Genomic DNA, 26,600 nt, shown 5'->3' on the forward strand with positions numbered 1-26,600 from the left:
TCAGTATTAACAACTGAATTATCAGTCAATACAATTTTTGTCGTGTCAAATGTATATTGACAGTAACCAAGGACACAGCTATATCAAAAGTATAGAGTATGTCGAAGAACAATAGTTGGACTTGCTTAAGCAAGCCCACCTAATAATAATAATAATAATAATAATAATAATAATAATAATAATAATAAGTATGTCAAAGAACAATAGTTGGACTTGCTTAAGCAAGCCCACCTAATAAGTATGTTGAAAAACAATAGTTGGAGTTGCTTAAACAAGCCCATCTAATAATGTTAAATTAGCCTACTAATCTGTCTGATGTGTAACATGTGACCAAAATGTTCCATAAACACAGTTACCGAGCCGTATAATGAGTTATATCAGTCCCATCAGACAAACTAATGTAAAACAACGTTTCATCAGATCTAAAATCTTTGTATACAGTTTTAGTTTATCCAACAATCTGCTGTTGACAAAAGACAAGTGGCGACGTCCGACATAACGAAATGAGTCACGGGAAAGAGAGACCTGATGACGTAAGAAGTTATTCGTTAAGCTATTTTTGCATTTGGTCTTACCGGACGTGGTTGCGACATCGCCTGAGTGCGTATAAAAAGGGACAAGCGCTCTAGAATGTTACTGAGCTCCAAGCAACTAGAGGCGAATGTAATTCCGCGCGAGCTGGGATCCTAAATTTACAGCGGGGGGTAATCTCCTGAGAAACGGATGAAGAAACAGATTTTGCTTCTTTTTACATTCAGAGGACTGGTTAGAAGAGGAAAAAAGAGTAAAAGAAGAAAATGGCCAATTTCATATTACGGAAAGCCGAACCCAACGACGTGTCAGACATATTGCGACTCATAAAGGTAAAAACATCTAGGCCTATCATATCCTCAATGTCGAACGCCTTTAAAGTCCATGTAGGCCTATACAGTATGTAAAGAACATTTTCATAGGTTATATATAATGTCGACATCCTCATAATTCATTTCTCTTTCTTCCATGTTCACAGGAACTTGCTAAATTTGAAGAAATGGAAGAGCAGGTTATATTGACCGAGAAAGGTAATTTAATTGTACTTAATTCATCATAACTTGAAATTATTGTTGCCACCATATTAAATGTTCATTCTCATGGAGAATGAGAAACCTTTAATGTGAAAAGTCTTATTAATTAGTCTTATTAAAGTCTTACAATTCTCCCAACAATTTTCTTTCAGAGCTACTTGAGGACGGCTTTGGGGATCATCCATTCTACCACTGCGTCATTGCGGAAGTCCCCATGAATCAGCAGAGCATAGAGGGTAAAATATGTTGTGAATTATTTGTACTGTGCAGTACAAAGGTTTGTGCATCATTTATCATTTATAGTCAAGCATAATGAGCAACTCAAAGTCCAGCTCAGGCAGCCACCTCACGTCTTTACCGGTCTTCAACGGCCAACCTGACCAGAGATGTGAACTGAAACCACATATCGAAGAGTCGAGTGTAGTTAGTGCAAAATATCATTTCAACTCATGGAGACATGAGCAGTGGCGCTTAAAGGTAAAACAAATACTAGGGACAAGACCAACAAGTAACCCACACAACATTATCGAGTCAGTCAAGAACCCTCCGACTCCTACCCAATCATCTCCGCTAATTCATACAGATAACCTGGAACATAGGTAACATCAGGGGCTTCTCCTGGATCGTCTGTGGATAGCTCCGCGTCTAAGATGAGTAATGTGAATGTGAAGCAGTAGGTTGTTAACAGCACGCAGTCTAAACAAGTGTTCATGTCGCTCTGTTTCCTCAAAGTTTTGTTGCTGATGTGAACAAGAGTTGCTGAGTTGCTCCAAGATTTGAGTTGCTACATTTCTGGCCAATGAGCGAACGATCCTGCATCAGGACATATTGTATTTTGTATAGAACTGTGGTGCGCTTGCAATTGGGCAATGTGAAAGGAACCGGACCAAATGAAAAAAAAATACAATGTAACAACCAAGCTGTTTGAAAGCGCCCTAATTCTCTCAATGTGGGGTATCATAACACAACAAAGTCCATACACAATTATAAACAAGGTGTTGTTGGGATGTAGTTTCAATATAATCCTTATACTCTTTTTTTTATGTGGATTGAAAACAATGATACAATGCATTGTATTTCTGCAATAGACCATACAACTGTCTTTGCAATCATTCTAAATTCAGTATGTTTACTTTTTAGGATACACTGTGATTGGGTTTGCCATGTACTACTTCACCTATGACCCCTGGATTGGGAAGCTGCTCTACCTTGAAGACTTCTACGTCATGAAGGAGTTCAGGGGTAAGATTGGCAGGTCACATGTGTAATGTTTGGTGGTGAGAGAGGAATCTCCTAATATTTGGGGTCTACATAAAGTATCTTGGATGTGTTGTGAGGAAAGTCAGTCACATTACTTTGGTTCTAAAGCAAGACCTAAAAGTTCATATTCACGGTCTGATAGCTCAGGTAATAAGCTCTCTTCAACACATCCATGCACAGACTACTGCTGAGTGTCATATGACTTCCTGTTGTGACAATTAGTCACATGCTTGCCTTTGTGTAGGGTAAGTGTATTTGCATTGAAGGAGTGGCAAGTTGAACAGAAGAACATCTCTTTTCACCATGTAAAATGCTTTATTAAAATATGACTAAACTTTGATTTGTAAAATAGGGTAGGCACCATTTTATCACATTGCGTTATTAGTTTAATGGAAAATTAAACTTCAACTTTAATGTTACTTCTACATTATTGTCCATGTCTCTATGACTTGTCTGTAGATGTAATCTTTGGCCCTTTTTTCAGGTTTTGGCATTGGGTCTGATATCCTGAAGATGCTGAGTGAGGTAAGTTGATATAGTTTAGATTTTTTCCAATCCATTCACTGAAAAGGGCTAAGTCTAATTCTACCAATCTAAGTCTATTCTACTGAGTGCCTCAAATGATGACCTGGTCCTGCCCTGTCTTATCTTGCTTCTTGTCAGACTGCGGTTAAGACGCGCTGCAGCAGTATGCACTTTATTGTAGCAGAGTGGAACAAGCCGTCCATTGACTTCTACAAGCGGCGTGGAGCCTCGGATCTCTCCCTAGAAGAGGGCTGGAGACTCTTTGCCATTGAAAAGCAGGACCTGCTCAAGATTACTGCCAAGTAGAGCTGAATGAGGCAGATGACCACTGATATGTGACAAATCCCCCCTGTTTGATGCCATTGTCAATGTTGTTTTTATTATATTTCAATGAATAAAATAGACAAGTGTGCACAGTTCAACGCTTTATTCCTACCGGTAACCTTAAACTTGTGATATTTGTATGGGATGTGAAACGCCAACCACGTTGCAGGGGATGTGAAACTCCAAACGCATTGCTTCTTTAAAATCTGTTGCTTGCAAGTCAGTGAGTTTCACCCACTTATGTCTGGTGATTACCGTTGACCACACTACATATAGAGAGGCAAAGGGAGAACAAAAGAAGAATGAACTCTGCTGACACCAGCCAGTCATATGAGCTAACCCTAACCGTCATAAATTTCTGAACGAAATTCAAGCTGTAAAGTTAGAGCATAATTCTACTTTATTCAGCATGTTTTACAAAGAGGATGTCAGACAGATTTGAAAGCCAGTTTGTTAGTTAGTTCTCACCAAGTCTATATAAGGTGGTCACATATCTACTAGTTTTTTAGAGGAGGGAAGGTCAGACCTTCTTGTGAAATAGCTTTGGCCTGAGATATGCCTCGCCTTGCTTGTGCAATACTACTTTGTTATTTAGGGTCCTAAGACATTATTATTAGAAACCATGCTTTGAAACTTTATATAATATAGATTTTATTAAGGTCTAGATAAATACATTGAAATCACAAAGCTGAACCACAATCAAGTTTAAAACCAGGCCCTGCCCTCTTCTGAGAGGGGGACAGAGCTAGTGCAAAAGCAGGTCATGAGAAAGTCGCAAATGAGAGTGAGTCCATGTCCAAAGAGTAGTATACAGTGGGAGGGACCTGCAATACCTGTGAAGACTGTGAATATTGTATTCTTGTTATGATGACCCTGGTACCGTACCTGCAAACACGTAAGAACTTGTGAGACATTTTTCTGCCAATATTTGGTTAACAGATGTTCCTTGCTGTGCCAACAAAATCTCCTTTCTGTTTTTCCCGACAGCTTATACCACTTGTATGAAACTGAAGTTCAGAGCAATAACATACTATGAGCACAACAGTAACATTTTCAGCAAAACAGAGTGCAAATGTTAACCATCTTTTTTGCAAAACAGTTCACACAACTCTCTGCATAAGACACAAACACCTATTGAATAAGTGTTGACAAACAAAACTGAATTATTTCCGTACAGCATATACGTAGCTATTTCTCCCATTATAGTGAATCTCTCTACTCCATACATGTGAACTCTCATCGCACAACAGTTCAAGCAACAATCAGTCTGTAATCACAAATGAAATACGTCATCAGTAATGTAATGTGGCCCGGCAGACAGGAGAGAATAGATTACTGTCAATGTTTTTGTTGCCAATTTTTGTTGTTGTAACTACCTGCTTGATTTTGAATATTTTAGATGAATTACAATTTATATTTAGTAAGCAATCATATTTTCTGTAACAGGCGCAATACTACCATAGTACATTTTTCTGCTGAGTGAAATTCTTACTATTATTCACCTTTGTTTTCAAATGAAAGTTGTCCAACCTGCAATGCATATTGATGGTTATAGTTACTATTTAGTAATTATGAAATGAATTGTGGATTGAACCTTTCAATAGATGACAAAGGATACTGTTTTGATGCACTGATTTGCTTTTGTGACATAAGTTGTGAGAGATATAGTACATTTTGTAAAAAAAAAAGTGGGGTTTTAGCAAACATGTTAACTGTTTAGGGGAACGTGTTTAAAAAAAAATAATTAATGTAATACTGTTTCAAGAAATGTGCTCAAGCAATCGAGAAAAACTGTAAAGTGGTATAAAGGATTTATAATCAATTGACAAGATTGTGTTTTAGGACCAGGTCATTTGGTGTTAAATACATCTATAGGTCTATATACGTTAGCTTAATTGAACCTTAGGGCAAATATGGTGTTGAGTGCTGGTATTGTGCATTAATGTTAAGCTGAACATGTAGGTTGTACCTGCTGTGATCAGGGTTTGGCTTCTGCAGTAGTGCTCTTCTCCTCTGCTTTCTCGTTCATCACTGACTGTGGGAGGAACCATGATAGAGTGTGACATTCCAGACTGGACACCACACATAGACAACCTTTATGCAGGTTGTGCTGATGAGCACACAATTGTCATTCAGTAAGAAGCTCATCCTCTTATGTGATCAGGTCAGGATGAGCTCACCTTCTCCACCACTGGTTTGCTGGCTGGCTTCAACACATTCTCTATGGCAACATAGCCCTGTAGTGCCCAATCGTATATTGAGTCTCCTGTTGTCTGTGCAGGGGGTGGGGGTGGGGGTGGGGGTGGTGGTGGTGGGGGGGGGGGGCAATGGGAAAAGCATGTTTAACGAAAACAGAATACAGACACATTAGGAGCTCAACTCAGATTATCATTTCATGGCAACAACACTAGAAGTCACGGTCAGTCACGGTCACTCACCTTGGCAACGTCAGCAGCCTGCTGGGGATAGTACATGGAGGCACCCACAGCCATGAGCCCGGTTGGGTAGATCAGCTTTTTAACTCTGGAACCTAGGGGACAGCACAGCCACAGATATAGGACAGAGATAGAGAACAGCAGAGAGACTCTGACACAGAGAGCTCACCACAGAGAGATAGTGAGCTAAGATAATCACAACAGAGACTGGACATCTTACATTCACCTTCTTACCCCAGGAAACTTTACATATGTGATTACAGAGGAAGACATTTGAAAAAAAGAGAGCAGTGTGCTGCCTATGCATTATTTCTAGTTCCCCAATTTACCTCTCGCAAGAAAGAGTCCGAGGATACCAGCAAAGCCAATGACCCCAGCCCGGGGGTAGAACTCAGCAGGAGGGCTTTTAAGGTATGTGTAGCTGTCTGAAACAACAGGAAATATGGGTATTACCAGGACTTGCAGTGCAATGTCAGTATGTGTTTGTATGGTTGTGTGGTTTGATATGATATGATATGGACGTGTGCAACATTACAGTGTATGTGTATTTTTTTTTAAGTATCATGAGGTTTGTGGTCTCTTACCATTTCCAAATTGAATGACACTGTCGACCTTTGGCTTCACTGTACCGTAGGCACCCTGCATTCCACAGGACAGTACAAGACAAAGTCACACCTTCTCACATTTAGTGCCGAGGGTGAATAAAGTCGCCCAAATGGTAAACATTCTAGAGTGCCAAGGGCGACTTTATTCATCAAAAAGGCATAAATTATGATGCTTCATTTTGTAGCCAATCAAGGTATTGTTGCTAGGTAAATACCACATAAAACACCAGGTGGTGATCACACACTACAAGTCCCTTGAAATATTATTAACATTTTGTTACATTTTAAAAAGGTAAATTACATGGTATATGGAGTTGAGCGGTTTTTGTTATTATTACACAGTCCTTATTCCATTGGTGTGATAACACAAACTGTTCAACTCGATTACTAAGCAATTACAAAGCAATTACTAATGTATGACGTTGTTACTGGAGTACTACAAGTATAGGGTAAATTGTGACCCCACTGAATGTTTAAGAATCTGATATTATATAACATTGTTATTTTCTCTCTATTATATACATTTTTGCTACTGCCATATATTGTAAGATGCCATATGGGATTCTAATAGGAAATGAAATCAATCAATTGATCATGTTGTTGACGTTTCAGGATTTACATATATGTATTGAATGAAATTAGTTGATTGTGCAATACTGAGTATTCTTCCATTAAAGTTTACCAGACTAATTGTATGCTAGTGTTGTTTCGTTTTCGTCTTTGCTTGGTACTGTTTTGACTGTGTATGACTGGTAGTATGACTGTTATCCCCTTAACAACCACACTAGTTATGTTTGGCTACAAATTAGCACTATAATTTCTTTATTAGACCTGCAACAGAGTCAGAATTACCACAGTACAAAGGTTTATTTTACTATTTACAATCCCTCTTTGCAAGTTGGTCTTTAATGCTTACAGCAGAGGTCATTCTGTCATCCATTTACTGGATCAAACATCAACCGTTGGTACATTGTCTACGTACCTCTGACCCACTGTAAAGACATTCTACTGTATGCTGTACTAATCAACTGCCAATAAAGATTTCACCATCGTGGAATTGTACTAAAAAAAAAACGCATGCGCTGCTTATTTCTTGACAAAAGGGGTTAGAGCCAACGGGGAAGAAGTTCGGGCTTATATGACTAAGTAACAATGATGGCAAGGACAAACACAGAAGCGTTTGACTGAGAACAGAAACAAAACAGACTGGCAGAATTAGAAAGGCTGGGTAGGTTTTGAAAATTGCCAGTCTTTTAGGCTGGATCTGAATCCCCCTCTGTGAGGCAGGCAAGTGTGTGTGTGTGTGTGTGTGTGTGTGTGTGTGTGTGTGTGTGTGTGTGTGTGTGTGTGTGTGTGTGTGTGTATGTTTATGTATGAGTACCTGAACCTTTTCCACTGCAGTATGGCGTGTTTGCTGAAAGGGGAGCAGACTATGTGATCACAGAGGCAGATGCAGAGCAGCACAATCAAAACAGACACATCAAAGGAGAGAGACAAAATCATTCCAACATGTGTAATGATTGTTGATTACAGCATGGAACCACAGTAAAGATCTAGCGGTCCATGTGAAACACAGTAAAGATTCTACTGGCCATAGCGAAACAGTATACTGTACAGAGTCAACAACTTCCACTAAGAACCTGTAAACATCAACTGGTCAAAGGGAAACCAACCACTGATCACAGAGAAATGCAGTGACACATCGACAGAGAAAGGGATCATTCTAAATATGGTGAAGCAGCTGTGATGATAAAGCAGAGCAGAGACATCTCACATATCACGGCCTTTATGAAGCTCTCTTATGACCATGCAGTGAGGATGGTGTCAATATTAGACACTGTGATGATCAGTAATCAGGTTGAAGGTAAGTCTCCCTAAAGTATTTAAATTAACACCAAACATCTGAGTGGGGAGACTACTCTTGAGGTAAGTAGTCACAAAGGAGTAGCGTTATCAAAGTACCTGACACCATGTGGCATAGGGCTCAACTGTGGTCCTAAGAGCGGCAAGGCCTCCTTCCAAATGCCCTATCTCCGGCTCCACATACCGAAGCTTCGGCTGGGGAGTAGTGTAGAGAGAGAGCTGGAATAAACACCATTTGACATGGGTCAGTCATTTCATGTAAAGTCTTGCTTCTAGTAAGTACAATCGTTATTCAGGATTTATGATGCTGTTCACAATGCAGTACCTCATCTGTATTCAGAGTGACATTTGGCTTGTCCTCGGCAGCAGCGAATACAAGCCCTGACATCAGGCCTAGAGCTCCAGGCACAGCTGTCCCCCCTGCTACCTGCGGGGGGGGGTTCACAATCAACACTCGCGGTCATAAAGAGAGATGAAAGATCAGAAGTTGTGAGCTGTGTTATTCCCTTTATGTGTTTCAACCTAGAGCATCCTATTGCTGTGCCGACACCTGAGTTTGTTCTGCAGCTGGAACATATAAACATATTTCCCACCATCTGCAATGTAGGAAAATGATTGCGTGTGCACACACATACCCAATTTTAAACAAAGCACCATTTCTTTCAGGCACACTTGTGACACAGGACCTGCAAAGGTCACAGTGGATGAAGAAGAGTGATTATGACTTGGGAATTAATTTCTTCTAGGTTGTCCAGTGTGCTCTATTGAGGTTGCTGTGTGTTACATTTTCAGTTCAAACGCTGCTTCTATCTATATCAATTCTCGTCTTGACCTAGACACCAAAATGAGTTGAAGGAGTGGTGGCCCTCAGGACCTACAAAAGATCAATGGCTCCATCTAGCGTCAATAAACAGTAAGTGTTAATCATATTAAAAGGGCATGTGACAAACTAAACGTGTCCAATTCCTTAACCACTACATACGCCGCAAATAAGATAATCCATTATCTCTTATAGATCAATAAACAATGGTGTGTGCTACTGGCTATAAAAGTGTTCACAGATTTCGCTTCAAATGCAACTTCTTGCAATGTCCTTGGCAGGTGTGTTCTGACAACTGTCCTTAGAAGCCCTTGCTCTGGTGTCACCGGTAGACGGACCCAAGTTATTATAGTGAAACACATTTGCAATTGCATTCAAATAGTACATGGAAGAAATACAACAACAAATCCAAATTACGCTGAATACGACTAAATTAATGAAGGCGTTACTTAATATGCAGTAGTATATAAGTTTAAATGCTCACCTTGTACATTATATTTAATGGAGCCAATCTCAAATGCCTTACGGTGTCCGAGATGGGACATAGTACTTTTCAAGCTGCAAGGAAGGATGCATTCCAATCCGATAATTCGCTTCCTTTAACATGCCCTACGTGATCTTTGAGGAATAATACACTTAAAAAAAACGATTCAACAATTCATGTTTTCTTTGCCCAGAGCAGTATGCCCGGCGGATATATCGAGCATTTACTTTGGCACGTGCAGTCCCAGTAACCTTAGCAACTCTCCCCAACACCACAGACACAACACAAGGGAGGGCGGTCTGTGGCACTGTCAGCTACAAAATTGCTATGGAATATGGGTAAGGTCTCGAAAGAGTAAATCATTGATTAATTGCGCAAGATTGCACATCATTGACACTGCCTTTGCTTTACACGTCCCACCTTGATACACAGGCCTTATTAGATGTTTTGCTCGAATTTACATCAAACAGATTCAATCAAAAGGAGCGTGTACGTGCCGCGAGGAAGATCCAAGGAGTTTGGCGGTCACACAAAGACCGACAACTTTTTCAGCTGATGTTGCACACCGTCCGTGCTGCTGTGAGTGCTGAGCAGTATCAGTCACACCATGCACATGAAACTTTCAGACAAGGGTCATTGAGTTATTTCATAGCTAGACCTGACTTAATGTGAATAATTTTGGGGATCTGGAGATCTGTAAATGATTTAGATTCAGATCAGATTCATTCAGATTTAGCATTTCATAAAAATATATATATATTTAGATACTGAAATTTGCTTTGATTATCAAAAATCTTAACTGATTCACTCCCGGGCTGCACTATAGGTTTCATTGTGGGTTATGAAGTTTAAAAGTGATGGAGTCACCTGTTTCCTTTTGTGATGGTAGGAGCACTGCCTTGCACCTGCTGTTCTCCGCCAACTCAGCCCCAGAGAAGTTGATCTGGTGAGAGATCCAAGCATGCACTGCAATGTCAGATTTAGGTAAGTGTAAGGCTGTGAGTTATCCAAAAGGTCCCATGATGATAAGAATACGCGGACAATACGACATCAGTGCTTTGACTTCAAAGTTTAATGGTGTGCCTACCACCAAACTTTAGAAAGGGGTCAAATTAATAAAAGAGGGTAGAATAATAATACAGTACAGCCACAATAAAAGCCCCACATACGCTTACACCATTCACAATTTATTTTATTTTGTGCTATATGGCCTCTACAAGTTTTGACAGCAAAAAGCATGTGGATGGAGCATTTTATTCATCATAATGATTTATTTGTCATTGGTCATTACTTTGACTGATAGATTTACAGGTTCTCAGTTCCCCCCATTGATAGTCTTCAAGATATTCCAACTTGGGAGAGGAAGACAGTATATCTCTGGGAGGAAAGTGTTCCGACCATCTAATGAGGTAAACCTATATAAGTTAACCCTAAAACATGACTCAATGTTACTATATAGGTTATTCCACAGAATTATCTTATCATATGTAATGGGTAAGTCCACTAATCAGGTCTATAAGCATTAACAGCATTTGAACTAAGGTGGGTAGTTGTCTTTTGTTAATTTGTAATGAAAGAACTTCACACCAAAATCTATCCCTATCTGGCCCAACATGTCTCATAGTATCACTGACCAATTTGTGCTTCCCTGCAGGCCACAACAGACACCTGCAGAATGATGGGAAAAAGGACATTCTTCAATCATATTATTGCTGACGAGATCCAGAGGCAAGGCAGGAAGATTGTAGACACATCTGACATCACCTGTATGAGGGACTATATGCAGGTGAGGGAAACACGGTGTGGACAATATGCAGTCAAAATATTTTTGACCAATGACCATTTTACATGGAAAATGCATGAGACACGATTTTTCCTCCCACCATCGCTTCCATAGTACTCCAGTCATCTTGATGAACTGCCTGCATATCTAGGAGGGCGAGAGAACAGCTGGAGGTCCCTCTCCCTTCAGGGACTGTCACGGAACTTCCTTCGCTGGGATAGCTTGGATGCGAATGGGAAGGGCACTGTGGCCGATAGACTTAGGCAAGAGCTGCTGCTGTCAGTGCCTCAGGAGGGAGGAGGGATAACTCGGACGCTCAGGTAGGCCCAAAGACAAGCTGGAGGTCCTCTTTTTAAAGCCCCTGGCTGTATTAGCTTTACAGTGATATTAGATCTACATTAGTCTATGAATGGCCTGTATGTAAAGAAAATAACATTATGAGAGTAACTATGGGTTTATTACCTGTGACAGATTGATGTTTTTTAGGTTTATCTGTATCTCTACTTGATTGCAGGTCTCCTGCTGCGCCCCCTTCTTCTGTAGTTTCTTCAGCACGGCATGTCTCTGTCATTAATGCCGTACCCCTCCTCTCAACTCGGCGCTCAGCTCGTGCTTGCAGCAATGTTGCTCGCATGAGACAACTGTACATCCAAGGGGATATACTCGGGGTGAGTCCTCATCCAATCCAATGTATGATTTTAAGTCATGGATGATACTCAGAATTAGGAGAAGTAATGACTTAGTAACAACTGTATTGATAGTTAGGTGATTGGGATGTGGACCTGGATGAGTAGCCACTGTTCTTTTTTTTAAATTATTATTATTATTTACATGCGTTTTTCCTGGCTTACCCTTTAACCTAGAGGGACTGGATGAGAAAGTGCTAGGGCTGCAACGACACCGCACCTTTGGTACACACTGGCACTGCACACACATAATGGTTTACTTGTTCAGGACATGTTTTCAGAACATGGAGAAGGACACCACTTGCAAGTAAGGTACCCCTGATCCAGTCCTCTCTCTACTTATTTCAACAGGATGAGGATAATGAGGTTGCAGAGGGAAACTGCAACAAAGGAAGACAGGATCCAGTGGAAAACATACAGGAGAAAGACAAAGAGGAAGGATTTACAAAACCTAAAACAGCAACGATAGTTGTGCCATTGGTGCAGGAGGAGGAAGACTCTAGAGAAGATTCCCTCTCTGATTCTGAGTGGGAGGAGGAAGCAGAGAAACTTTGTTTGTGGACAAAGCAGCTTGCTTTGGATGTCATAGACACTGTACCCACCACAGAAAAATAACTAGAACATTAGCTTGAGAAAGACACCAAAGACAGCTAACAAAGATGACTATGGTTATTATTGCATTTTCCCACAAATATGGGTGTTCGTCGTTCTAGATAAAATGACACAGAATGATTAAATTATATAGACTGTAAACTCATTTATTGCTGTGGAGACATACATGTATTATTGACAGTTATATACATTTTAAACAAACAAAAATGAACAGTTCATCTCGTAAAAAGGCAAATGAGTGAAAGAGCATACAAGTGGTTTGCGTTTGCTAGAAGTAAGCATTTAGGGTAAGCCTTAATGCAGTACCAATAAAGCGCCTCTGAATATACATTATCCACATAACGCCTAAATATGGACTGAAGTGCACCCAAGAATGGCACACTGAAGCTCACCTTGAGGTTTTCATATTGTAACAATAATAATAGAGTAGACAGTAGAATGCACAATAAGACCTTCATCAAATTCTATTGTCCCCCAATTCACATCAGTGATAGCCCATCAAATAAAATTAATTTATATGGCACTTTTAACAAAACCGTTTTTTTTAAGATATTAGAGTCAGGTAAGGGCAATTGGATCACAATAGATGCTTTCATCTTCTGCAAAGATCATCAAGCCATAAGATGATCGCCAAGAATATACTATAGGCCTATGAGATACAGGATTTTGACTAAAGCCTGCTGCAAATGTCGCTGAAGATACAGCGGTTGGTAAATAGCCTACATATATGAGGAAATGAAGCAAACAAACGGAACACAGTCTTATAATGGCATGCAAACTAAGTGGCAGCGACAGAGTCTCCATAATGCGGCTGTGGCACAGGTTGCTGTTTGAACTCTCTGATCGTGGCCTGCCTGTGACTACCAGACTTCTTCCGCATTTTCCTACGACTCTCGGGCTGTGACGTGTTGTGCTGACGGCGGCCTTGGTGCTGGCGGAGCTGGGGGCTGTGGAGCTCCGAAAGACACTCGGCCCCTCCCTCCCTGCGCCTCGGCGGCCCGCCCAGCCAGTACAAACTCCCGATTGAATCCTGCCCGAGACTGGGGAAACCTGACGGCCTGAAAAATCGAGAGTAGGATTAATGCCACTCCGTGCACCAAACTCTGGTAAGCAGGTTATTTTGCGAGAAGCTACTTATTTTTATGGAGACTAGAAATTGCCTGGTGTGTCGAGAGATGACATTTGAATTATTCTGGTTTTCTATCTGAATAGCAGAGAGGCTAATCAGGGTTGGGCCTGCTTATGTTAGGCCCGGGCCTCAAGGAGGCCCCATTAGGCCGCCGAGACAGACACATTGAGGGGACTAACAAAATAATTCTAGTCGCCATTTACGCAAAGTAAAAATGATCGCCATATGCAATTAAAACATACAAATTGAGATTATGATCACAGCACTTCATTTGATCAAGACCTAGCAGACAATGGACCTAACGTAGCCGAAATGTTCGTCCTGATCTCAAAATGGCGCACGTCTGGAACTGTGAAATAAAGCGTTAGCAAGGGCTATGGCCAGAGCGGCTACAGGCCATTTGTCTGAGAAACTAGCGCGTTTCAGGGGGCCTGCGAAGGAAATGTACAGTCTGCAATGTTTACAATCTATCATGGGTGTGTGGGTGGGATCAGCTGTTACAAAACGCATGTGTGCGCGCGGTTTCTTTCACACCTTTGTTGTGACAGCAATGGCAGTATTTGCCACATTAGAATATAAGACTCTCTTCCTATGTTGTAATGCTTTCGATTTTTGTAACAATTGAATCAAGGTCCCCAGATAATTTGGTCAATTTTCTTATTTACAGACCTTTGATTTGTATCGATGTTGGCTTTCTGTGCTTATTGTAATCCAGAAGCCGTTTTTATCTCAGTTTAGTTTGTCCCATGGCATGAATTTGCATGTGAATCTATCCTCCACGGTAAGCATCATGCACCAACGATGCCTCCGTCTGCTCCCACACCGTTGTGCGCCACCACTGCTGTCAGAATTGACCATGGGGGTGGGGGAATGGCATGTGAAATGAAATGAAATGCAGTCTTGGCTGCATCGCCCGACGCCTGTACCTTTGTTTATGTTTCGCTGCAATTCGATGGATAACCGCTCGTTGTCTCAGCAGGACGTATGTCTACTGACCACAATAACATTTGCATTGTTGAAGTCGGCTCTCATCAGTTGGTACATCACAATATTGTTTTGTGATTCATGTACCTAATGATGATATGGATGGACCTATCACTTTTAGTTAATTTTTTAGTTAATAAAGGGATAACTACCCTTCCTCTTTGTGCTATGAGGGCCAATCAATAGGATCTCTGATATAGGCTTGTCTAGATTGCCCCCAAAGAAGGATACAGTTTTAGGACCGTTTCACAGAACCCATGATCAAGTTAACATTGTCACATTAATCACTGTGTCCTTGTGTTTTGTATTCTATGATTCTATAATTAGGGTGGCAGCTTAGAGGTTAGAGAGGCTGGCAAGTAATTGGTAGGTTGCTGGTTTGATCCCCACCCCAGGAGGGAGCAGGATGTGAGCTGGTGACTGGAGGGTTGCTGGCATCATATCTAAGGTGCTAACCACTGACATTGTGCCCTTGAGCAAGGCACTTAACTGCTCCAGGGGTGCTGACGCTGTGCCCAGAGCTCTGTTCTCCCTGGGGGGTATGCAGTGCATGTGTGTTGTTTCGGGGGGGAGTGCAGAAAATACCACATTCCAAACAGTTGATTGATTGGCAAATAAAACATTGTTTGTTTGTTTAATGATTGGGGCTCATGCAATTTTGTGATCACAAGCTGATTGCATTGAAAGAGAATGAAAAGAAAAAGATTGAATGTCAATAGCGAGGTTTATGCCTTAATTTCAAGTTGAAGTGAATTTAATGATTTTAACAGAGGCTGTTGTTCACATTTTGGGTGGGCCATTATTAGACTGTGATTTGACTGGTCAATTATGTCTCCAGCTTTGCAGTGACAAATGCAGTGTAAGGAAAATGGATGAGGATGAGACAAGGCTTGCACTCCGTTCTCAAGAGCCTAAAATCATATTACACGGATCAGGTAATTACACTTTTCATTGAGCATAGCCATTTTTTTGTGTTCCTTTGTACTAGTGTGTTGTATTCTGTCTGTACAGGGAGAACCATTTTAAAAAAAAATGTATTTAATCTTTTTAGTTATATTTGTGTTAAGTGTATTAATGAGGGTTTCCATAGTAAATCCTTCACTTCCTGTTGTGTTCCAGATGAGGGTGGTTCTGGAGGAGAGGAGTTTGTGGTAGAGCTGCAGGAGACGGTGCTGGTGTCAGGGGTGGAAGGGGAGAGGATGGCGGTGCACAGATTCGCTCCAGAAGAGCTGGTGATCCAGGATGCTGTTGAGGACGTGGTTTCTGAGTATGTGCACTGCGACGAGGATGATGATGAAGAGGAGGTTGCTGTGGAGACCTGTGTGATGTCATTGGAGGGGGATGAGGAAGGCGTTGCCATGGGGGACATCCCTGAGGATGTGCTTGAGGCAGATGGGCCTGCTCAGGATGGACTGGACCCAGAGCAGGAGGAGGACACAGATGCCTGTGGAGACTACTTGATGATATCCTGTGAGTACCAGCTGCCACTCTCTCCTCCACGCTCCCCTGTCTCTTCTTGTTTAGACTCTCCTCATGTAACTAAAATTACCTCACAAATTGCAGACGGACTTGTGATGATTAGTAACTCACTCTCTCTTTCTTCCTCCAGTGGATGAGGCAGGTAAAATGGTGTCAGATGATGGGACGGAGGTGACTGTGGATGGAGGTGTGGAGGACCAGGAGGTGGAGAAGGACGAGGATGGGCAGGAGGTGATCAAGGTGTACATCTTCAAGGCCGACTCAGGGGAGGATGACATGGGTGAGGGCAAAGTTCCCACTAGACCCTTAAGGAATGATTGTGCCATTGTAAATGATCAGTAGTGAAAAAGCATTTGTACATCTTAACATTTTGATATGCTTTATGCACTGTTATCTTTGTTCTGAGAGAGAAAGCGAGAGCAGTATATTTATTAACTATTCTGACTTACTGAACATGAAGTGTATTGAGTTGGGCCAATTAGGTAGTGATGACCTTATAATCCTTTTGAATGTATACCTTATAAAGAAGACAGCCTGTGCTTAGAAATTCTGTTGGCGGCCCATCCTATGACCGTTTAGTTGGTCACTGATAGTAGCATCAACTCAGTGTGGTTGTCTTTGTAGGAGAAACAGTGGACATCAGTGACGGTGACAACGAGGGTGTTGCACTGACAGACTCCTCTGGCCGAGCTCTCCGAGAGAAGATGGTCTACATGTCTGTAGAGGATTCACATCACACTCAAGGGGACCATGGTAAGTAGTTCAAACACAAAGGCACTTGACCCCTTGTTTTTTTTCTGCACTCAATGTGAGGAAAAGCAAGTATACTTAGTTTTGGCTGGAGTGCGCGCATGTTCCAATGTTGTGCTGTAACCTGTGATGTGTGTCTCTGTGCAGGTACATCAAAGATATCCGATGAGGTTTACATGGAGGTGGTGGTAGGGGGCGAGGAGCCAGTGAGTCACGAGCGGTCGTATGACAGCACTGCTCTCAGCAAGGACTTCATGCCTGTGGCCTGGGCCGCTGCATATGGTCAGTAGCACCACACACTAACATGATTCTCACTTTGGGTCTAAATACCTAAAACAATTTTTTTTTAACAAAATCGATTGTTTTCAGCCCCAAATGGTTGTTTATTATCGATATACCTCTTCTATACTTAAACATGGATGGTGATATTGACATGGTGAGTGTGAGAGTGCCTTGCTGCTCTGCTGTGGCGGTTGGAGTGTAAGATGGTGTGAATGTCCACTAACAGGTGCTGAGGACAGTGAGAGTTGTGAAAACAGAAACGGTGCGGCCAGCGCTCTGCTGCACATTGACGAATCAGACGGAGTCGACAAGATCAACAGACAACGGAACAAAAACAAGAGGAGGGCTGAACCTCGGCAGGTCCAGACAGGTACAGAATTGTTAGATAGCACAGAACTGGTCTTGAACACTGTCAAATTCACTCGGCACACAGATCTTCACATGCATTTTATTGCAGAATACAAATCCTGTATTATTGTTTTTAGTTGTGTATTAAGTGATATCTTTAACCCTCTAGCCCCCAATAGAAGTCGAGAATGCTGCTGTAGATTACTGAGAATTAAATGCTCATTTTATCACATATTCTAAACAAACGTGTATAGCTATAAAACAAAGGAAAATGGAAAACATTTTTAGTCCACAGTCTACTCTTTAATATGACACCGAGTCTATGGCAGAATGATTTATATTATATTTATATTCATGTTCAAAGGTCTTGCTATTGATGGCGAAGTTGACATATTTCAAATCACACAGTCACAAAGACAAGTTGAGGTAACTTCCTCGTCAAAACTATATGGTGAGAAAAACCCCACTATAGTGCCCGGTGATCTCTGCCCCCAAAACAGCGATCCCTCTTCAGCTGTGATGAAGAGACAGGTCCCGCTAGATAGCAACCCTGAGGGGTTCTTTCCCTACGAGATCTGAGGCTTAGGCTATCTATCCACAAACTTTCACTCACAATGTCATCATCACCTTCCATGGGCAAAGAGACAGAATCAGTCTCACTCTCGTAGCACAGTCGGGTCACCTCCTCCAAGCTGAACTGAAGAGGACGCTTCGGCGCAGACATTTCCGTGACTGAAGTGTTACAACTGAGAAAAACAAAAAAAAAGTCTAATGACAACATGAACATTTCTGGGTCCGGTTTTATAGTGACAACTTTACGTGTACAATGTACTATTGTTAGCTTGTTCATTCTCTGTTTTCTATACATTTAATATGGTTAGAAAATCAAGGCCGTCCACGTCCGCTCTAGTCAAATATAGAAAGGCTGCCGACGGTTGCTATGGGGTCTAGAAGGTTAAGACATGAGTTTGATTTTGTCTACCTCCTAATTTTTCTCCCTCATGCTGTTTCCTCCTTCTAGCCATCATCATTGGGCCATATGGTCAACCTCTGACAGTATACCCCTGTATGCTCTGTGGGAAAAAGTTCAAGTCGCGAGGCTTCCTGAAGCGCCACACCAAAAACCACCACCAAGAGGTCCTCACCAGGAAGAAGTACCAGTGCACTGACTGTGACTTCACCACCAACAAGAAGGCCAGCTTTCATAACCATATGGAGGTGCACACGCTGAGCAACAAGGCCCCATTCGAATGCGAGATGTGCGGGAAGGAGTTCCACCAGCAGGCCGCGCTGTTCTCCCATCGACTGCAGCATCACCACCGCGAGCCCAAGAACCCGGTGTCTCCCCAAGCCAACAAGATGCACAAGTGCAAATTCTGCGACTATGAGACGGCTGAACAAGGTCTGCTCAATCGCCACTTGCTGGCTGTCCACAGTAAGAGCTTTCCTCACATCTGCGTGGAGTGTGGTAAGGGATTCCGGCACCCCTCTGAGCTGAAGAAACACATGCGCACACACACAGGAGAGAAGCCTTACTCCTGCCTCTACTGCGACTACAAGTCGGCCGATTCCTCCAACCTGAAGACGCACGTGAAGACCAAGCATAGCAAAGAGCTGCCCTACAAGTGTGAGCGCTGTTTCCAGACGTTTGCGGATGAGGAGGAGTTGCTGCAGCACGCGTCGACACACGAGGAGATCAAGACCCACCAGTGTGCACACTGTGACCACAAGAGCTCCAACTCCAGCGACCTGAAACGCCACATCATATCAGTGCACACCAAGGACTACCCACACAAATGCGCTGTCTGTGGTAAAGGCTTTCACCGGCCGTCTGAACTGAAGAAGCACTCAGCATCCCACCGTGCCAAGAAACTGCACCAATGCCGGCACTGTGACTTCAAGAATGCAGATCCCTTTGTGCTCAGTCGCCATATCCTGTCTGTCCACACCAAGGAGCAACAGCAGGCCTCTCCTGAAAAGAGTGAGGTCAGTAGAACTGTAGGGGTGCCAGCCCCTGACATGGTGGAAAAGAAGGCCTCACCTACTTTGGCCATAGCCAAGGGAGGAGGGCCCAGAGAGAGGCGGGTGTACCAGTGTCAGTACTGTGACTATAGCACTGGGGATGCCTCGGGATTCAAGCGGCACGTGATCTCCATCCACACAAAAGACTATCCACACCGCTGTGAGATCTGCTCGAAAGGCTTCCGCCGGCCTTCAGAGAAGAACCAGCATATCGTTCGCCACCACAAGGACTTGGTGGAGGCAGAGTGATCCTGACGTGGCTAAACCTCATACCACCTCCACGACAACCACACTAAGGCAGCCACGATCCCACCATAATCACTGCAACCTCAGTAGTACACTTCATACATGGAGACCGATGATATAACATGTATGAGAGAAAGAAAGAGAGAGAGAGAGAGAGACGCACGTGTGCGTGCGTGTGCGTGCGTGTGTGTGTGTGTTTGTAGCAGTAACAGGGAGCCTATTCTCCATTTTCCACCTTTAATTTTGCAACAGACATTTTTTTTTATTTTTACATACCAGTGTAAGGCCTATGGAGTCAGGTGACAACACCCTGTACAGACTTGCACTTTATTTGCATGTTCCCCTGCTGGTGTCAGTGTGCATGGCAGAATGTGCAAGAGTCTCAAGTCTTTGTAGATAGTTACATAATTTTTTTTGTTACTTCACAGCCAACAATCAGTTACTTATTAAAGTCTTGATTCTTAGTCCTACTCTTTCTTTTGTTTTTGTCACACAGCGAAGAGGAAATGTGATTTACAAAATGTTTGTATGTACATGCTGAAAAAAATGAAAATGCAGACCCACTGAGCAGAGAGTTTAAGATGAATTCAATTTTAATAGCACTTGCCAATTTATTCTTGAGGATTATGAATGCAGTAATGAGCTTGTGAATTGTCATCACGTTTTTGAACGCAGAGACTGAGAGTATGTATGTATGTGTGTGTGTGTGTGTGTGTGTGTGTGTGTGTGTGTGTGTGTGTGTGTGTTGAATGTGTTTGAGTGCCTGTTTATGTGTTAAGAGGGATATGTCAGTTTGGACACTATAGCAATGTATCTATTGTGCTTCCTGGTGCTCTGACCCCGCCCCCTGTGTCATGATACTCCTCATAAACCTGTATCATCAGACACCAGACTGATGTCTATGGTCGTGTGCAGCACCAGGCCTTCAGAGTGAGGATGCACAAAGTAGTGGCGAGGGTATATCTGGTACCACTGACATTATGGCTCATGAACACAGAATACTGAACTCTCCCCTACTCACACAGATCAACTTATGCCAGTGCAAAGGGAAGGGTATTGTGGAGATGCAAGAACTTATAAGGACTGGTGGTATAATTGTACTCTGGCTCTGACAGTTTTTTCCCCTGTGATCATTTCTGTTTTTATATTTATTTCATTATCATTTTGAAATTTGTTGTATAGTTCAGTGTAACTAGAATTCTATGGGACGTAAATTATTGTTTTGTACACAAATCTGTAAAAAGTGTGTAGATGTAAACACTTGACAAAGAAAAGGAGAAATCTGAACTGTGTTGTAATGGATGTACTTGACGTATTTGTTAAAAAAGCGAAGAAAAAGATAATAAAAGCAAAGTATTTTACCTGCATGTGTGTCTCTTTATTCATTGTCTCACAGATGTGATGGGGTAATGTCAGGTAGCTCAACTGATCACTATTGAACTGTTACCGTCATAGACATAGTGGGGAGGTGGTGAACACGGGAGAACATTTATATTTTAGAATGTTGGTTTTACATGACATCTCATTTATTCAGACCTTCTCTGGAGCTAGCTTAGGACCAAAGGTGTTTAACTCTCCTCGTACTGGAGTCAGCTGATGTGTGGAATGACTGACCAACTGAAAGCACCACGCAGGGTTTTATTGGAACAAATCAGGGAAGGGAAACACGCTGAGGGTAGAAGATTGCCTAGCTATCTTGTTGACAACACAGGGTTAAAGTAATGTAGCTGCAGATGGAGGTGTAGTCTGATGGGTCACTGCAGTTAAAGGTGGTGCCTGGTTGCCACAGATGTCATGGGCCTGCCCATCAAGTTGCAAAGCCATGAAGAAGGATTAGGAGAGCACGGTTTGTAGGTGAAGACCAGAGCGGCAGTTAAGCAGCGGGGCACTCATCTGGAGTAGAGGAAAGGGTTCATATAAGACCTCCAACAAACACCCCATAACTCTTATCAAGAGATACTGTCCAACTCAAACATGGGCCATAGAGACAAATGGGTACCATACCATTCTTAGGGAGGACAGCAATGTTGTCAGGCAGGATTCCTGTGTCTAGGGAGAACTGCTTAAACTTCTCCAGCACGCCATTGCTCAGGTCTATTCCACGGCCTGTGGACACAACACACACATGTCCAAAACAATACGCAATGCATTCATGGCTGACAATACAATTAAGGTTCAAAGGGGGGAAGAGATCAAAGAATACTGTGTTTTTACTGTGTTTTAATTTTTACTGTGTTAGGGTTATTCAGTCTATTTCTGCCACTGTAAACATATTAGAAGACCCAGGATACGAACCAAGGTCACAATGATACAACACACACCTCAAAGCACCTTATATGTTGACAGAGAAAAGCCAACGGATTCCTGGGTCCAGGGCGACCAAACTTCAAGTCTCTGGAAGGCTATGTCACTACGGTTATCCTCTACAATGGGATGATATGGTGGAGGAGGGGAAAGGATCTTACCATACAGTTTATTGAGCACAGTTGAAACACCTCCTTTGGTCTTGATGGTGTGGATAAGGGCGTACTCGTCATACTTAACATCAACCACACGCATGTCGTTTTCATTATTCCAGCCTGGAGAGGGTTGACATGAGATATGATGAGGATAGACAACAGAACACTTACACTAACACTATGTTCATGTGTGTATGTGGGTGCGTGTGTGTGTGTGCGTGTATGTCTGTGTGTGTGCACGCTCAAATGTGTGTTCTGCACTCACGCTCGCTCTTGAAGATGAATTTCCCAGGAAGATCTGTCTTCTGAGCCAGGTGGTTCATCCTCCAGCAAGAGCCGTCAGGGCTAAAGAGAATGGAGAATAACAGTCAACACTTATGAGCAACATCTCTCCCCTCACCCTACATCTCTCTGGCAGTCTCTGTCTCTCTCTCACTCTGACTGTCTGACTGTCTTGTCTCCTGATCTCACTCACTTCAGGCTAGCGTATGCCATGTCCAGGTCTCCATCGGCAGTTGGTGTCAGCATGGCAGTGCCCATCTTCATGCTGCTCCTGTGGCTGACGAACCACTGGGCATTAGTGGCAAAGCCAATCAGATACCACTTTCCTGCCACCTGTGGGCGTACGCAAACCACATCACCTCCATATCTCTGTTTGGCTATGATACGCAGATACAATTGCTGTGATACAATTGCTATGATGGCTATGATACGCAGATACAATTGCTATGATACAATTGCTATGTTACAATTACTATGACAAACGGAGTGAGATCAACATTAAGAATACATTAGATGTAATCAGCAAAAGAACATATCCAATAAATACTTCATGAATCACACATGATATAAACACTGTTCATGTGATCAAAACTAAAATGATTAAGGTGATCAGCATTGCTTGTCAATATTGATATTCATACCAAAATTAAAATGACCAATTGTCGTGTTTCCAGATATGAATTGTCTATGTAATCATGGACATATAAAACATAATTTCACATGTCAAAACCTACAACTCCTTAGAGCTAACTCTTTTTTTTTAACTCTTACGCAATTATGAAACTTCCAAAACGTATACTTGTAAATGAATGTCATTATAACCATGAACAAAATGTTAACATGCATTTCTTACATACTATATGTCATGTTACGCTCTATCTTTTCAAGGTTAGGCTCCAGGTTTAAGTTCAAGTTCAAGTAGTATTTTCACATACCTTTTGTTAACCCCTTTTTACCTCTCATCTGAATTATTTCCTAATTAAATATTGCACTGCCATCCACCCATTCCCTAATAGTCCATCTGAAAATGTCATCACTAGATTACCCTTCTCTTCTTCTTATTAATTTCTTGTTTTAATTAGAATTTTCTCATTTATCTAATTTCTCTTTCAGCCTCTTTTTTCTCTTTACCCTTAGTTTTGAACCGTTATCCGATTTTCAGTTTATCCCTGATTTCTCTGGTTTTGTTTGATCCCTTATTCCTCTGTGTGTCCATCCTTCTTTTCTCCCTCTGTTTATCTCTTCATTCTCTCTTACCCCCGGTAGATTGAAGTTTCCTTGGGGCATGACCTCAGTGGTGACAACCAAGGAGCAGAGCAGTGCTCCTAGCACCCCCAACAGCATGCTCGTCATGGCTACAGCAGAGCAGGGTTAATCTCTATAACTGTAAAGGAGAAGAAGGTGATGGAAGAAGAGGGCAGACCTGGATATCTGCTTTTCTTTACCACCCATCACCCCTATATATACCAGAGCGTGGGCTTACATAAAGTCATACCCCTCCCACTCACACATGGACGCACATGAGCACATACACACACACACACGCACACACACACACACACACACACACACATGCCTAGACACACACATGCATACACACACACATACACACACACACGCACACACACACACACACTCACGCACACATGCACGCACGCACACACACACAGCCAGGTACCTGCCCCACAGTCATTGCCCCACCCCCCCACCATGGCCCCACCTCACACCAACAGCCACCCAGTTACAAAAGACCCATGGGTAGAAAGAGGGCTTGCTATAATTGCTTCTTAATATCGCCCCCCCTCTCTCTAAAAATGTGGAGCTTGGACTGGGACAGGTTTAAACAGGAGAGAGCGTCCCCAACACCTCACAATCTTACTTTGTCACGCAGGACCATGAAATCCTTTAAAACCACATAGGTAACACTGAATAAGTCTCACATTCACCTGAATGATATGCAGTACAGAGCATATATTTATCATGAGACTGTATGTGTATGTATGTAATTTGTGTAAGAGTGTGTGATTGTGTGTATGAAACGTCGCCTGAAAGCTCTTGTGAGCATCAGCCAATCAATTTAGAAAATGAAATAACCGCAGCAAAAAGAACAAACAGACAGTCATAAACAAAGCTGTAGCTGTCCCTCCAGTGATTTCTGTGGGTCGGAACTGGTGAATCAAATTCAACTGTCAGCACTTTAGATAGTAAACAGAGCTTTCACTAATACACACATGCTTGTCTCTCCCTGTTGTGTGTGTGTGTGTGTGTGTGTGTGTGTGTATGTGTGTGTGTATGTGTGTGTGTGTGTGTGTGGTTGAATGCTGTTTGATAATCTTGCACATCTTGGGCATATTACTGCATCACTGTACATAATGTTATATCATACTGTATGTATTGTCTTGTCTCATTGATGTATATGTTGGTGAATATAGAGCTCCCCGCCATGCTGGATAGGAATTCAACCAACTTCGGTTGTGTGCCTTAACGATCTTGTATCTTGTATTTTGTATCAGAATAAAACCTGGCTTGATGAGGAAAAGCAAGACCTCATTCTCAGTTTCCAGAGGAATTTCTGTTATGCTTTTGCTCATTCATGGTACTAACTAACATACACACATCCATCCATCTGCCATAAGAGCAGAATATGAATCACTGGCAAACAGAGTTCACTGAAACTTTATTTCAAAATGATTAAATGCCTTTCAGCATTGATTTGATTTACTACAGTGGTAAAGTGGCAGACACTTTGGCAGACAGGTATGGGCAGGTCCATGTCACAGACTCGCCTACAGCCCACATACTTTGGCAGATTAAACAGGCAGGTGGTATCATGTATCAATTTGTATATTGAGAAATAAGACTAAGACTAAGATTTGCACAAACTGATTACACATTTGTGAGTTATTTTCCCAAAGTATATGGATCAAAACAAAGACATGATTGAGGACGCAACATAGTTGATCACATTCAGAACATTCTCTAAAATAACAGAAACATGAAAGAGCTTTTAATGAACTTTTTGACATAAGGTTACTTCTCAGTTATGACTGGACACATGTTCCATTCCTATAAACATTTCAAATGAAGCACAAAGTATTGTATCAACTGAACTTTACACTTTACATGTTTATCAATGCCATGATACATTTCTGTTATGTAATTCTATTTTATCTAGATAGACTATGCTTTGAGTAGGAGAGCTGACAGTCATCAATTATGGTAGGTAGAATGCCACAATGTTCATATTGTCAGATAGCAGACTCATGAGTTGAGTGTAGAAATATCCTTTCCAGTTCTTTTCTCTCAAGCTCTAATCCTATCCCAGCTGCACCGTAGCATATTTCATAGGAATGGTGCCCTCTGCTGTCCATCTACAGTATTGACACTGTGTTACCTAAATTATAGAGAGAATAACAGTATGAGTTTTCATCATTCACACTTGGTAAAGGGCCTATACCTTATTCTACATACTCATAGATACTCAAGTGCTATACTTCAAGTGCCTTCAAAATGTGCTTTATACGACGAGAGCATGTAAGAAAATTCCTATCAGATTCACGGTTCTACAATATACTTAATGGATGGATGAGGAGGGCGTTCTTTGCTTACTCACCCCACTGCCATGACACCTGCTTTACATCCTTTAGAAATGGCTGACTATGAGGATAAAGGACAAGGAAGAGATAAACCAGAGAACAGGATGTGTATTGCACTCTGTTCTCATAGGATAAGAACAAGAACCCTTAAAGTGTAGTCTGTATTTGATGGATTATTTAACAGGTAAAGTTTCAACTGCACAATGCTCACCTGTCTTGCAGACACCGTTAGCAATGCCTTTACCTGACAGAAATAATTGTGTTACTCACTGACGGATGGACAGAAACACAGTATAGATAGAGAGACAAAAACACAATAGAGATTACTCACCTACGTCAACTACTTTGTGCAGCCAATTCATCACTACAGAGAATACATAAAATAAATGTAAAAACAAAACAAAACACTGTATGTACAGCATGTATGATTTCCATTACAGTAACACACCTCACCTTGGGAAGACACTAGAACAAAGAAAAGAAAAAAACACTATTAATAGTCAAATCAATAACATCAGAATAATTATGTTCTCTATCATTGCTTATCATTACATTATGCAAT

At 41.9% G+C, this 26,600-nt stretch overlaps 5 protein-coding genes across 6 annotated transcripts; 3 read left to right on the forward strand and 2 right to left on the reverse strand.

Annotated features, from left to right (window-relative positions):
- The first annotated feature begins 619 nt into the window (after positions 1–619).
- sat1a.2 (spermidine/spermine N1-acetyltransferase 1a, duplicate 2) lies at positions 620–3,261 on the forward strand. Its single transcript, XM_083697572.1, has 6 exons — positions 620–863; positions 1,010–1,061; positions 1,217–1,300; positions 2,205–2,306; positions 2,809–2,849; positions 2,988–3,261. The coding sequence occupies exons 1-6, from the start codon at positions 798–800 to the stop codon at positions 3,153–3,155; spliced, it is 513 nt and encodes a 170-aa protein (XP_083553698.1). The 5' UTR covers positions 620–797; the 3' UTR covers positions 3,156–3,261.
- Positions 3,262–3,412: 151 nt separating this feature from the next.
- Positions 3,413–9,431, reverse strand: apooa (apolipoprotein O, a). Of its 2 annotated transcripts, XM_083697569.1 has the most exons (10): positions 9,381–9,431; positions 8,402–8,503; positions 8,176–8,295; positions 7,595–7,627; positions 6,193–6,247; positions 5,938–6,033; positions 5,612–5,703; positions 5,354–5,446; positions 5,143–5,208; positions 3,413–4,058 (listed from the first exon to the last, which is right to left on the reverse strand). In XM_083697569.1, exons 1-9 carry the CDS (start codon positions 9,387–9,389, stop codon positions 5,152–5,154), a joined length of 657 nt encoding a protein of 218 aa, XP_083553695.1. In that variant the 5' UTR covers positions 9,390–9,431; the 3' UTR covers positions 3,413–4,058; positions 5,143–5,151. The 2 variants fall into 2 exon arrangements, with proteins under 2 accessions (XP_083553695.1, XP_083553696.1); XM_083697570.1 differs by lacking the exon at positions 7,595–7,627.
- A 254-nt stretch (positions 9,432–9,685) lies between these two features.
- Positions 9,686–12,464, forward strand: cUnhxorf58 (chromosome Un CXorf58 homolog; the record flags this gene model as incomplete). The annotated part of the gene is made up of 8 exons (XM_083694322.1): positions 9,686–9,718; positions 9,851–9,959; positions 10,270–10,364; positions 10,684–10,789; positions 11,035–11,166; positions 11,278–11,483; positions 11,678–11,831; positions 12,201–12,464. The coding sequence occupies exons 1-8, from the start codon at positions 9,708–9,710 to the stop codon at positions 12,462–12,464; spliced, it is 1,077 nt and encodes a 358-aa protein (XP_083550448.1). The 5' UTR covers positions 9,686–9,707.
- A 996-nt stretch (positions 12,465–13,460) lies between these two features.
- On the forward strand, positions 13,461–21,531 carry LOC310815433 (zinc finger Y-chromosomal protein 1). The gene is made up of 8 exons (XM_083685197.1): positions 13,461–13,567; positions 15,413–15,509; positions 15,694–16,044; positions 16,184–16,333; positions 16,678–16,806; positions 16,951–17,085; positions 17,312–17,455; positions 18,455–21,531. The coding sequence occupies exons 2-8, from the start codon at positions 15,443–15,445 to the stop codon at positions 19,702–19,704; spliced, it is 2,226 nt and encodes a 741-aa protein (XP_083541323.1). The 5' UTR covers positions 13,461–13,567; positions 15,413–15,442; the 3' UTR covers positions 19,705–21,531.
- LOC310815441 (lipocalin) lies at positions 21,320–23,882 on the reverse strand. Its single transcript, XM_083685211.1, has 6 exons — positions 23,700–23,882; positions 22,636–22,775; positions 22,426–22,505; positions 22,167–22,280; positions 21,706–21,807; positions 21,320–21,594 (listed from the first exon to the last, which is right to left on the reverse strand). Exons 1-6 carry the CDS (start codon positions 23,793–23,795, stop codon positions 21,575–21,577), a joined length of 552 nt encoding a protein of 183 aa, XP_083541337.1. The 5' UTR covers positions 23,796–23,882; the 3' UTR covers positions 21,320–21,574.
- Between the last annotated feature and the right edge of the window lie 2,718 nt (positions 23,883–26,600).

The sequence above is a fragment of the Argentina silus genome, assembly GCF_951799395.1.
Source record: "Argentina silus genome assembly, chromosome: 2".
Taxonomy (NCBI): Eukaryota; Metazoa; Chordata; class Actinopteri; order Argentiniformes; family Argentinidae; genus Argentina; species Argentina silus.

What these genes read in the sequence shown, in the direction of transcription:
- sat1a.2 (XM_083697572.1), top strand. Translation starts at nt 798, where the DNA reads ATGGCCAATTTCATATTACGGAAAGCCGAACCCAACGACGTGTCAGAC. An exon ending in ACATATTGCGACTCATAAAG is followed by an intron (nt 864 to 1,009) that starts GTAAAAACATCT and finishes CCATGTTCACAG; the next exon opens with GAACTTGCTAAATTTGAAGA. An exon ending in GGTTATATTGACCGAGAAAG is followed by an intron (nt 1,062 to 1,216) that starts GTAATTTAATTG and finishes ATTTTCTTTCAG; the next exon opens with AGCTACTTGAGGACGGCTTT.
- LOC310815433 (XM_083685197.1), top strand. Translation starts at nt 15,443, where the DNA reads ATGGATGAGGATGAGACAAGGCTTGCACTCCGTTCTCAAGAGCCTAAA. An exon ending in AATCATATTACACGGATCAG is followed by an intron (nt 15,510 to 15,693) that starts GTAATTACACTT and finishes GTTGTGTTCCAG; the next exon opens with ATGAGGGTGGTTCTGGAGGA. An exon ending in CTCAGGGGAGGATGACATGG is followed by an intron (nt 16,334 to 16,677) that starts GTGAGGGCAAAG and finishes TTGTCTTTGTAG; the next exon opens with GAGAAACAGTGGACATCAGT.
- LOC310815441 (XM_083685211.1), bottom strand. Translation starts at nt 23,795, where the DNA reads ATGACGAGCATGCTGTTGGGGGTGCTAGGAGCACTGCTCTGCTCCTTG. An exon ending in ATGGCATACGCTAGCCTGAA is followed by an intron (nt 22,506 to 22,635) that starts GTGAGTGAGATC and finishes CATTCTCTTTAG; the next exon opens with CCCTGACGGCTCTTGCTGGA. An exon ending in ATTCATCTTCAAGAGCGAGC is followed by an intron (nt 22,281 to 22,425) that starts GTGAGTGCAGAA and finishes AACCCTCTCCAG; the next exon opens with GCTGGAATAATGAAAACGAC.
- apooa (XM_083697569.1), bottom strand. An exon ending in TGTCATTCAATTTGGAAATG is followed by an intron (nt 6,034 to 6,192) that starts GTAAGAGACCAC and finishes CTGTTGTTTCAG; the next exon opens with ACAGCTACACATACCTTAAA. An exon ending in AGGCTGCTGACGTTGCCAAG is followed by an intron (nt 5,447 to 5,611) that starts GTGAGTGACCGT and finishes CCCCCTGCACAG; the next exon opens with ACAACAGGAGACTCAATATA.